We start from the raw sequence: 13,103 nt of genomic DNA, 5'->3' as shown, positions 1-13,103 counted from the left end.
TGAAAGGTTTAAAAACCCATTTCTGAACTGGGCCTCATGGAAGAGAGGAATTGGAATTGTTTCACCTGAACCACTTGGAGTAAATCTAGTCTTAGACTAGGGATGAGTTCTTTGTGGAGTTTTTATGACACCAATATATTTACTGATGAGGGTATTGGACAAAACAATACCAGTGTAAGTTTGTGTTGTCTTTAAAATCCTGAATTAGGTTCTCCTGGAAAGCTGTGCGGCTTCTTAATTTTATTTATTAATTGTAATGTATTTTTATTTATATTACAATATAGTATAAATGTTACTGCATGTTTTAATTTGTGAAATTATTTCATTTTAATTATGTTTTAAAGTAATTTTTTAATCATTTAATTAAATCAGAGTGTTTTTTTATGTATGTATATTATATGTCAAGACAATAATGATACCCTGCGGTAACGAATATTACAAAAATGTTAAAAACCAATCAGTACAGAAGTAATGAAATGTAAATATGCCAGCTATACTTTATGTGCTACATCTGAATTATTCTGAGACTTTACAATACCAGTAGGGGGCACTGTTGACTAAAAGAACATTGCCAAATGCAATGAATGGGGAAAAAAAAACTGGAGTTTTTGGACTGCAAATCCAAGGATTTCAGCACTAAACAAGCATTTTGAAATGAAAATAATTTGTTTTAATGTTGCAAATATGTAACTGTGTCAATAAACCAGCTTTGTAGCCTCAAATCACACCTGTCAGATATATGTTTTATGAATACAGTTGTTTTATTTTGTATCTCACTGTCGTAGTAGAAGATTTTAGAAAGATTAAAATTTCTGAAGACGTGATGTCACGGCTACAGCAGACAGTTTGAATGTATAACCAGGTGTTAGCAATGTTGGGCTTTATCTTTTGAACCTCCAAACGCTCCAAGCTAGCTATATAGCTAATAGATATTGAAGCATCAGACGGAGTTGACTCTGGACTTCCAAGCATGCCTTGTGGCACTTTTGGAAATAATTGTTATCTACATGTTTATTGTTAGTTTTGTTTAGTAGCAATGGCTATGTATGTTTTGCTGTTACAGTGTGCCTTGCCATTATGTCATTAATCCGTTCCAGAAGGTCCGATTCAAACCAAAACAGACTCAAACCAAAGCAAATTTTCCCATAGAAAAAGAGAGCTGTGGCCGTAAGGTGGTTGGTGCCTGTCGTGGCAATAGTCTCGTTGGTGGACACCAGTGGTGAGGGAAGCCATCAAGCTGAAGAAGGAGTCCTATCTGGCCTTTTTGGCCCATGGGACGCTGGTGGCAGCTGACAGGTACCGGCAGACCAAGCGGTCTGCGGTTCCGGCGGTCGCTGAGGCAAAAACTTGGAGTTCGTAGAAGCCATGGAGAACAACTTCCGGACAGCTTTGAAGAGATTCTGGACTACCATCCGCTGTTTCAGGAGGGGGAAGCAGTGCATCATCACCACGGTGTATGGGGATGGTGCACTGCTGACCTCGACTTGTGATTTTTTGGACCGGTGGAGGGAATACTTCGATGACCTCCTCTATCACACCAATACGTCTTCAAATGAGGAAGCATTGTCTGGGGCCTCCACGGTGGGCTCTCCTATCTGTGGGGCTGAGGTTGTCAAGGTCCCCGGGGGTGAATGAGATCCGCCCAGAGTTCCTTTAGGCCATGGATGCGTGGGCGTGTCTTGGTTGACATGACTCTGCAGCATTGCGTGGACATCAGGGCCGGTGCCTCTGGATTGGCAGACCGGGGTGGTGGTCCCCCATTTTAAGAAGGAGACATGCTGCAAAACCAAAGTAGCAAGCCAGACGTCAGAGTAAAAAGTGTGGACTGACTGTGTGGCGTAACCGGCATGTTTTACTGCCGTTCCGTGCTTTTGTTTTGACGGTCAGGCATACCGGATACAGGAAGTGTTACGCCGAGTTTGTATTATCAAAGGGACTATTTTCTTTTTCCTTTTTTATTTTTTTAGACAAAAGTAAACATACAGAAAAATATGGCATCAATTTCAAGTAAATTTCCAGGATTAAATAGTGCCAGAACAGGCTGTTGCAAAACAGAAAGTGAAAGTGAAATAAGGAAATTAAAGTATACATATCAACTAGAGTTATCCTACAAGATTCAGATCGTTAAATGTATGAGAAAGTTCTACGATTTCTTTTGTCTGAGGTTGAGAATAAAGAAAGGTACGTTGTGAAATACCCCTGACCGTCTGTTTGAATCCACACATATGCAGAATACGGCAGAATGGCATTTGGAATACCTCAGTTGTCAGGTATTGGACAGGTGTGATACCACAGTGTGCACGTCTGATGGCGCTGACAGACGTCCGAGGAATGCTCAGGTCGTTTCTGTGTATGCTCAGACACTTGAAAAATTCGGGATAACATTGACTGTGTGTTGAGCTTGTTCAGCTCTGTTGGCTTTTGCTTGCTTCAGAATAAAAGAGCAAACCTCTTTGACCAAGCTGAAATGCCTCTGACCATTTCCTGTGCGACTCAAGATTGCCACAGTATATAGAGAATGGAAAATGCGGATTTCCAGACCAGGTAGGAGATGAGCTCGCACATGAAATGAGTAGAGGATATCATCATGTTATTTGGATGAATGACTTTGTGCACTTAGGCTTAGATTCGCCCTCCCTCTCCATCTCTGTGGCCATCTTAAATTCATCGATAGAAATATGAAAGGCTGCAGTCAGGAGATAGCCCATCGAGTAACTCATCCATTTCTCCCCCAAGAAGCTGAGAGTTCAATATCTAAGGCTTCATGCTGCATTTTCTTTGCTTTAATTGCTTTTCTCCAGCCCTCCAGCCATCAAAATTCAAAAGTAAAACAATTATGGAGTATTTGTGTTTGTTTCTCTGCGTGTTAGTTAGCAGGCTACAGAAAATTCACAGTTCAATATTTTTTCAAATACAAAAAAGACATGCTCATGCCTTTTTAAAACCAGTATTTATTGAAATTACCAACATTGGTTCAGTAAAGTCATCCCTCGTTTACAGCGGTGCTTCCAGACCCGAACTCGATAAATTAATTTCCACTGTATAGGATGAAATGTTAGAAAATTGAATATTTTTGTAGACAGAGCAGAGAAAACCTGTTTATGACTTTCTAAATAGGGTTTTTAACAATATTAGAGCCCTGTGGATATTAAATAACACCCCTATCGTCATTGTTACACTCCTGTTATTCATTGCTTACGCCACATTGCGCAACTCTTATGCTACAGGAACTCGAGACGGCAGCTGGCTAGCAAGCTACCAAGCTAACCAGTTAGCCTCAAATTTATTTCTTCTAAACTTAAGAAGCCAAAAACTTCCACACAGGATGGGAGGAGAACTTTTTTTCACGCTATCATGTCGGACATGCCATGGCTAACTTCATGACTTATGAATAATAGACCATTTACTGATTAATTTAATTAATTTTATTAATTAATTTCTGAAAAAGCGCGATACATTGAGAGAGTGATAATGGAACCGCAATATTGCGAGGGACGAATGTATTTAAATTAAAGTTATTTTAGCTGGAATTTGGATTATAAAGACGAAAAATGCAATTTTGCATGCCGCTTGAGACACAGTCTGCCAGCAGCCATAACAGAAGCCGCCGATTGCTTCTGCCTATGGGGATTTTGATGTCAGCTGACTGATGTCATGCGACACCTACTGTACATCTGGGTTACAGTATCGTTCGATTCATAGTGCTCATCAAATCGTTCGATACAGATACATGTATTGTTACACCCTTCATTTATTTATTTATAGTACTATCCACTTATACAAGGACTTTAGTCTTTTCAGGTTTTTAGTGAATAAGTTTTTTTTTAATTATTATTAGTTTGATTCCACAAATGGTTTATGACTTCCAGGAAGTTAAAAGCAGTGTTGCAAATCCTGTCTCCGATGTCTGCTTTGGTTTTGGTAAAATTATTGGCAACACTTTACAATAAGGTACACAAAATTCCAGTAGTTAATGAGGAACGAACCTACCTAACCCTTACCCTAACCACCACTCATTAGTTACTCATTAGTTCCTCAATAACTACTCTAAATCTATGCGCCTTAGTTCCTCAGTAACTACTGTACTCATTAGTTCCTTATTAGTTCTTCATTAGTTCCTCAGTAACTGGTCTAAATTAATGTGCTTTAGTCTTTAGTTCTTCATTTGTTCCTCAGTATCTACAGTATTTTTGTGTACCTTATTGTAGTGACCAGTGAAGTGTGACCAAATTATTTGGAAAAGTTGGGCGGGCCGGATAGGTTAATGTTCCTAACGTCACTGTTAGGTTAAATGGTGACTCTAAATTGTACCTACATATGATTGGGAGTGTGAAAGGTTGTATGTTTATATGTGCCCTGCATTTGGCCGGCGACCAGTCCAGGGTGTACCCCACCTACCACCGCTGGGATAGGCTCCAGCATACCCCCGCGACCTGAGGTTTAAGAAAATGACTGAATGAATGAATGGGCCGGGCAGATTACAAATCTTAACAGGCTTTATATGGCCTTATAGGAGTTATTAAGTGTAATGCTCAAACCACATTTATCATATTTGTTTGTCCTCCAAAAGGATTAACTTCTGATGGAACACTGGCTTTGACATAGCATGAGCACATTTCATCAGCAGGACGCAGCGTTATCATTCAGACAAGGTCAGCAGACTTCATGCTGTAACAGAAGTCCATTACATTGCATTCCAGGGCCCGGTTGTTCAAAACTCATGATTATTTTAACCACTGGTTAACCCCTAACCACCGGTTAAATTCTTAACCCGCAGTTAGCTAACCGACCGTTAAATATGCGTTCTTCAAAACATGGTTAGTCACGGTGTTAGTTAACGACACCGTCAAAGTTAACCGCGTGGTGGACGTCACAGGTCGGCGCCAATATATCCCACGATTCCTCATTTTGTTGATAGCAAAACGATTTAACACATTAAAAATTAAACAAAAATATTTGAGTTGAATATATTAGGAATTAAAGTAAGCAATATTTAACATAGTTTCCAGCTTTACGGCAAAATGAACCTCGGGCCCTACGCCGGATACCGGAACTACTTACCAGCTTTCAAAGTAAGAGCCCAGACGCGCTTAACTTAAAAATGTTGAACTTGGATTCTGCATCAAATGAAGCTAAACGTTTTACGAATTAAAACAAGCGGGCAGTTTATGAACGACACAATTAAAAATGTTTTTGGTTAAAAATATTTTGCTCAGCACAAGTTGTTATAGTTTGGAAAACTACAAGTCGGCTCTCCTTCAAAGTAAGAGTTTTAGGGTTCAACCTACTATTGGTGCCAAGATGATGATACGTATAATAGCTATTCATGCATAAACGACACAAGTGTACAGAACACAGCTTTCATACATTGCAAAGGCAAGACTATGTACATCATCAGACACGGTATACTTACAATTCCTCTGGACAGCTTTAAAAATAATGTAACCATCGCCTCAAATTGCAAGTTCATAAAAATACAATCTTGTGACGCCGATGAAGCCTCAAAGAGCTCTATGAACAGTTACTCCATCAAAATTGTTGATCTTAATCATGATTAAGATAGAATTTGCAAGCTTAACACGGTTCAATAAAAGTTTCCTTTCAAATCTCGGCAGTTAGAAGCATGTTTTTCTGTCTTGTGCTGAAAAGCTGCAATGTACAGTAAAGTGTGAAGTAATGCATAACCCAGACATCAGCAATGCACGTAAGGACACATGACTGTATGGCATCATGAAGGCAGCGTTAGCCGCAAACTCCATTATGAGAGTTAACCACCTGTTAAAAAGTTAGCGGTGGTCCTTAGGTGTGTTAACTTTGACGTCAAGTTAAAGTTAACTGAGGTTTGCACAACAACATAACGGTGCCGTTAAAGATAACGGTCGGTTAAGTCTACTTAACCAGTGGTTAAATAAATAACCGAGTTTTGAACAACCGGGCCCTGATGGACAAATTGTAAGCAGAGACAAGGTCACACATTTTGTGTTATTTTATGTTACAGTTATTCAAAGAAAACCTGCCTGTACTTGCTGCGGTTTAGCATTTGTCATTTAACTTGCCACCGTATGACCGGTACATCTCATGAATGATGCATAGTTATTGGGTAGACATAAAAATGTAGAAAATAAATCACAGTGGGACAGAACATTTAAGAGAAGAAGAGGCGATTCCTCAAAAGAATTTAATGTCTGTCATATGCCATTGCTTGGAATTGGGAATTGGGTCGGCGTGAGTTTTGCATTGTGGTGTGTTTGCATGACCATAATCTCTCCAGCTGATTGTGTTTGGACAGCAGTGACATAAAACTCTGGCCTGATTTGAGATTGGGTCTGTAAAGTAGTCGTCAGGCCAGAAGGGTTGAAAGCAATTAATGGAGGAAATTAGAAGCAAACAACTGCATATTTACAAAAGATGCAAAAACACTGTTCACCTCTCCTCGTCCCATTCTGGCTTGATTAGCTGTCAGACATAGTCACAGTTGAAGCTGTGATGTAAAGCTATGTGTGTATATTAGGGATGCAACGGTACGTGATACAAAAGCGGACCGTTCGTCCACCCTGTACAGGCAGGACAATACACCCGTTTTTAAATTCATTTTGCATAGTATTTGTGTGCGCACGTGCGTGCCTATCCAAACTGTAAAAAAAAAAAACACCTCGTGATGTAATGTTTGTGATGGCATTCGGTGTGGATGCGGCGAGCTGGGTGACAACAGCCACGCGGGCGGTGTCCCACTTCTGCTGCCTGGCCTCATGCAGGTGCCCAACTGTGTTGGCAATGCGTGGAGGCAAATTTGGACGCAGCTCCTCAGCATGGGTGCCCGCCAGGCCCCCTGCCTCCTGGCCCCGACCTCCAGGTGCGGTGCACCTGCTTTTGAACACGTCACCTCCCATGAAATACATAAACGGACAAGGATGAGTGCATAAGATGAAAGCAGTGTGCTGCCATTGTTGAGAAGAGATGAAAAAGGTGCTAAACACTACAACTATTAATTCTGCACTTCAGGTAAAAAAACAAAACACAAATTATCATCACCCTGTTCAAACTCTTACTTACTGTAAACCAGTGGTGTCCAAAGTGTGGCCCAGGGCTGATTTTTGTCACTCAGCTTGGTCTTTATTGGCCTGCGGCTTATTCTAAAAATGTAAGTTGTTATTAATGAGATATTTTATTAGGAATTACACTAATTTGCTTTGTCAACTATAACACAAAGCTTCCAACATCAAAACATTAAGCTCATTCTGGACATCCAGGGTACTTTCCACTTGCCAAAATCTTTGGTTTTCCTGGATTTTTTTTTTCTGACCCAAAAATTCCCATTGAAATGAATGTCCACGGTTCCACATTTCTCAACTGATTAAAACTATTACAGCATCAAACCTTTCAGGACAACAGCTTTCCACATACCAAAAATTCCCACTTTTCCCATAATTCCACAACATTTAAGTTCACCATCATCACTTCAGCATTTACATGCAATTTCTCCACAAATTGCCTTCTGTAGTTTAATATTAATTTTGTAAAAGTAAATATTTCCACAATGATCTGGTGACCACCTGGAGATACACTATCTTGCAGCCCCCGTGGAGTCATCAATCCTCAGGTTGAGAAAGGCTGCTAACTGAAAAAATGCTGACAAAAAACATGTAAATGTACATAAAAGTTGCCTGAAAGACTAATAAGGAATCAGTGAATCAATGCTTGGGGCCACAAATTCCATAGAATACTTTAAATCCACAGCAGAAGTTCTCTACTCAAGATGTTCATGTGTTTATTTTGTCCAAGACAATTTGAGTAACATGCAAAGAACAGTAATTTCAGATATATTTATTTTGATTCCTCTGCTTTTCAGGATAATGGGCCAATTGGACCAGACAGGAACTGGAAAGGTATCTCTATCTCCCTCCTCGTTATTGTGGTGGTGCTTTCGCTCATTGGACTGTCAATTGTTCTGCTATCAAAAGGTGAGACAAAAGGTGTAAAGTACTGTATGTGTGCTCAAACAATAACTGTTTAGCATTGGTACCACACACAAACAACACACAGTACACGCAGTACAAATGTACGTAGAAGCTAACTAAACCAAAGGGAAAAAACAAAAGGAAAGCAGAATAAAATTTTGTAGCTGCAAAAACTACGTTGGGAGGTACTTAACACAACAAAGTAGCAAAATAAACAGGGCAAGCAAAGCAGCAAAGCAGAGGCCAGAGGCACAAAACTAGGATAAGGGATTAAGCTGGGATATTTTGGTTAGTGGAATTTTAACACCATATACGTATCCCCAAATCGTAAACATGTCTCTCTGTTCTTCCTCAGAACAAAAAGTCCTCATTCTCACCAGAATGAGGTGCATTCATTGACACTCTGAATTCCAAAAATTACATCATCTTTATTATGCGTGTATGTGTGGTCTAATTAAACAGAAAAACAAAGAAAAACAATAAGTATATATTCTTATTAGTATTTAAGTATCCTCGGAAACCTCACAAAATAGACTCAAAACGTGTCAATTCAGTTTAAATGACGTGGTGTCTTTAAAGGCAACCCCTCATTGCTCATAATAACACTATTGATAAAGACTAATGACTAGATATGTGTGGTATCTTTCAGCTTGATTTAATTTTCAGTCATTTGAAGCTGTTAATACATTCAAATATATATAATCCTGTCCTGTCACGGATTTTTCTTTTAATAAAATAAAGTAAAAATTGGCATATTTCAGACATATTTGATGGTCATGATTCATTAATTTGAAATCTGTGACTAATCAGATAAAAAATGTAGTAATATTACATATGGGCCTAGTAGTTAGCATGTTGTCAGGAGTCAGGAGATCTGGAAGATCTGGGTTCGTATATCCGTTTGGGCTTCTCTGTGCTGAGTTTGAAAGTTCTCCCCGTGCGTTTTCTCTGGGTACTCCGGGTTCCTCCCACATTCCAAAATCTGTAAGTTTAGTAAATTGGAGACTGTAATTGTCCATAGGTATGAATGTGAGTGTGAATGGCTGATTGTCTATACGTGATCTGCGATTGGCTGGCGCCCAAAGCTGGGATAGGCTCCAGCATACCCCTGTAACTCAATATTGAGGGCAAGCGGAATAGAAACTTTAAGTAATTTTTTTTTAACCAAAAAGCCACAAATATGCGTGGATCCACTGTATGTATGTTTGTATGAGAGTGTGTGTGTGCGTGTGTCTGTGTGTGTGTGTATGCGCGTGTGTACACACCAATTTTAAACTTCATGTGATTTTTATTTTATGTAGATAATTATGGGGAATTTTCTGGCTCACACTTGACCCTAGATGACATCTTCCATAGGAACTTCCAAATACATGATCCTGAGGCAAAGTGGCTTAGTGGTATGTATTTCTAAGAACACAAGCTGCACATATTATACAGTATATAATAGCTGGGGGTGTAATGGTACGCCATCATCACGGATGGGAATGTAGCTTATTGGTATTAAGTTCACTGTTCGGTTCATTTTGGAAAAAAGGCATGTGATCGGCATATGCCGATAACGCTTATCACAAAAGCCGATCACCTCTGGCTCGTACTATTGCAGCATGCAGCCTGTAGCGAGCGTCCCTCGCCCGCTGTCCTTCACACCGCCCAAGCGTGCCAAACCCAAAACAAACATGTCTGCCGTTTGGAACTTACCTGCCGATTGCGAGAGTGATAGAACTTTTGCACCCTGCAAAACCGCATCTGCTACAAAGTGTCACTATCTCTTCTTGCTGGCTTAGCTTCTAAAACCTGTCGCTCATCCTCCATATATTCAGGCGCAGAAAGATGAAGTTCCAAAAGTAGTCGGCGGCGGCGGCGGCTCTCACAAAGTCTGCCATGATTAGTAGTAGCAAACAAGCTTGACACGCTACTGTTGTTGACGGAAGTAGCACTAGAGGTGAAATCCCTGGAAAGAAGTTCTGGTAATGTTTAAAATGATCAAAATACGGCAAAATAATGTAAGTATTACATGTTATCATTAATGTACCTGCTGTGTGTGTGTCATGCATGGTGCATGGTCACAGCATGTATAGAAAACAATCAAACATTGTTGGAGGTTTTCTTTAGAGGGCTCTATAGTGGAAATAGGTTTGTCCCATGACGTGCATTGTTAGCTCCCTCATGCTGTACACAGAACACATGAAGGACATCTAAAATACAGCAATACAAAGATTAAATACAAGAATTAAATAAAACCAAAAAAAAATTAAAAAAAAGAACAAATCCTTACTTGTACCCCTGTGGTTGTCTTGCACACTAGAAGGGGCGTTGCAAGGGAGGGAGAGACAGGCTTTAATGGGAGGAGGAAGTCTCGATAATGACACCACAATGCTGCTTAGTTTTCATTGTCCATTTCATCAGCGCAAAACCCTTCACATGTTCAAAGATACCATCTTTACCGTTGATGATGGCCGTGGCGTTGGACTGGGCATGCCGCCAATGCTGATTTGTCTACTTCTCCAATCAGCGTTTTACGACGTCTAATTACACTTCACGTTTCACTTTCCTTTTCTTTGACACAGTGCTATCAGAAGAGTCTGCCTCACGCTCGGGAGACATAATGAAGGGGAAAACGTTAGCTAAAAAGAACAAAAGTGACGTCCTTCTTCAGTGTAGTGATGCGCGACTACATATGTATTTGTCCGCCGCACGCTCGTACGTAACTGAGTCTCTTTTTTTTGTTAACTGTATTCATAATTTATGGGAGTGTGTGGCTTCAAACAGGAAGGAGTCGAATGTACTTTTGGGATTACACATGAAGTATTGCAGGTAACCTGTCACAGTTCAGGTGTGGTGTGATGGCAGCAAGCAAGAAGAGTTATGAAGCTCAGCAAAAAATGGTATTAACTACCTAAGAACGCTGCGGCCACTGGGGAAACCCAGGATAAAAAATGCAAAATCAAAAAGGAAGATCTTCAAATGCCCAGAAGCACACAACAAACTGAGGAAACGCAAGGAGCAAGGCAACTTCGAATTGTGAATACAGGTACCGTTACACCCCTACTATGGTAAATAGATGGATTAGACAATATATATTTCATAGATTTTTGTTTTATATGAATGTACTGAATATAGTAAAAACAGTTCATTGCAATTTTTGGCACCCTATTTAAGCCTTAGACCTGTTAAATGGCTTTAAAATGAATTTTAATGGCAAAAAAAATGATCTTTTGGAAATGAGCTCGCCTACCTCACACATTGGCATTTTGGGGAACCCGTATCCTGGGATAGTCACATGACAGCGGCTCCAAAATGTTTCTTACACATCACTTAGGGACTTTATGACTTCTCATGGGTCTCATGGTTTGTAGAGAGAAAGGCAGAAGCAATTGTTTGGTCTTTTTACTTTGATATGGTAAGCAAAGCATTGATGGATTTTTTTTTTCCTTCTCCAGCTTTGTAACTTTTCACGAGTAAAATCAATGTCTTGTTTTAGAGAAAGACGTTATCTTCCTCAGCTGGGATGGAGACTTATTGAAAATCAACACAGAGAGCAACAAGACAGAGCTCTTGCTGAAAAACACAACTTTTGTAAGTGCATAATGCCACTGTTTGTCACTTCAAATAAACAACAGAAGAAAAACACATTGGCAGGCTTTTGTAACGTTTGTATAAAACCTTTGGATTATATTTAAAAACATGTCTTTCATATCTTCTTATCCCCAAAGTCCACCTTTAAAGCCTCAAAGTTTGCGGTTTCTCCAGATCTCAACTTCGTTCTTCTGGGATATGATGTCAGACAGGTAAGGCGTTCTTAGCAGTTGTGCTGCATACAGATTGTGGTGGTGGTGTTTGACTCGGAGCGACTAATACCAAGGCTTTATAGTTCATGAGCCAAGGAGGTGTGACTAACATGAAGATATCACTCTGCTTAGAGTGAAGGAGTTAAAGTCAACAGTGATTTCGCAAGGGGGTACACATTTACATACTGCAGTATCCCTATGAAGTATTGGAGTTACTTTACTATGAATAATTTAAGTGAAGGTTTAACTTTGACCTGCTTATTGTTGGATTTTTTTTTCCCCCAAATCATATTGCGAATAGATTGTATCAGACTATGAAATTCTGCTCAGTATATTATTGTTTCCTGTATAAACACCAGGGGCCTCATTTATCAAGCATGCGCATGCACTGATTTGTACATAATGAGTGTGTAAGAACATTCCCATGCAAAGTATGGGATTTACCAACATGCACTTGTGCGTAGGAACATGTTAATTAGAGCACAACTCTTACCGTGAGCACACACAAAACCTAGTGGTAGCATCAGTGGCACGACAAAGAGAACGCACTTAGAGACAGTTTCCTCTAATTAACACATTTTGTTTATTACTAATTTAGTAGACAATTTGAATAATTGGTTTATAGCAGGTTATAAAAGCCGTGACAGGACAGTCTGAAAAGAAAAATTGAAATGCACGTGCCATGGCTTATCTTGCATGATTGGAGGATTTGGAGGATGGTGCGCTCGGCATGGAGTGAGTTTTCAAAGAGCATGCTGATCCGACCAGTGAGAGCACAGAGTGGTTTCTCAGCAGGTATCGCTTCCCCAAAAACATACTGAAGGATCTATGCTGTGATTTGCAACCCATGTTTGAGCGAGAGACAAAACGCACCAAAGCCATCAGAGTTCATCCCGCTTACTGTCTACCCTGGGATTTTTGGCCACCGGAACGTTTCAGCGGGAGATTAGAGACATATTTGGCATTTCTCAGCCAACACTAAGCAGAGTCATGCCAGCACTGCTGGATGCAATCATTTCTCTAGTCCCAACTTCAACATCAAGTTCCCATGCAGACATCACCATCAAGCTGACATGAAATAACGATGTCACACCATCACGTCTTCTTTGTCAGTTGCTTTTTTGTTTCATTCATGGATCTGGTTCTGTCTTGTCAAGTTTGCAGTAATGCCTCCATCAGCACCCTCACCCTGCCCCCAGGATGAACCGAATGGGGTTCGGAATGGGAAATAGGTGTTCCTTTAACTCCTCTGCCACCTTAGGCTCCTAAGCGCAGGCGGGACTGACTGGAGTTTATGAGTTATTGAAAGAACATCACATTTTTGTCACATTTATTTACATTTTCACATATTAAACTG

At 40.1% G+C, this 13,103-nt stretch overlaps 1 protein-coding gene across 2 annotated transcripts in view; it reads left to right on the top strand.

The window, feature by feature from the left end:
* The window catches only part of LOC129187958 (inactive dipeptidyl peptidase 10-like), a 53,978-nt gene that overhangs the window by 6,015 nt on the left and 34,860 nt on the right, over positions 1-13,103 (top strand). The window contains exons 2-5 of one of the 2 annotated variants that reach the window (XM_054787828.1): positions 7,850-7,886; positions 9,260-9,355; positions 11,440-11,534; positions 11,672-11,746. In XM_054787828.1, the coding sequence (XP_054643803.1) occupies positions 7,850-7,886; positions 9,260-9,355; positions 11,440-11,534; positions 11,672-11,746 (303 nt within the window). Of the gene's footprint in view, positions 1-7,849; positions 7,962-9,259; positions 9,356-11,439; positions 11,535-11,671; positions 11,747-13,103 lie in introns of both variants that reach the window. The other variant, XM_054787827.1, reaches the window with a different exon arrangement.

Source organism: Dunckerocampus dactyliophorus, chromosome 9 (genome assembly GCF_027744805.1).
Source record: "Dunckerocampus dactyliophorus isolate RoL2022-P2 chromosome 9, RoL_Ddac_1.1, whole genome shotgun sequence".
Classification (NCBI taxonomy): Eukaryota; Metazoa; Chordata; class Actinopteri; order Syngnathiformes; family Syngnathidae; genus Dunckerocampus; species Dunckerocampus dactyliophorus.
This window is presented reverse-complemented; position numbering and strand designations above follow the sequence as displayed.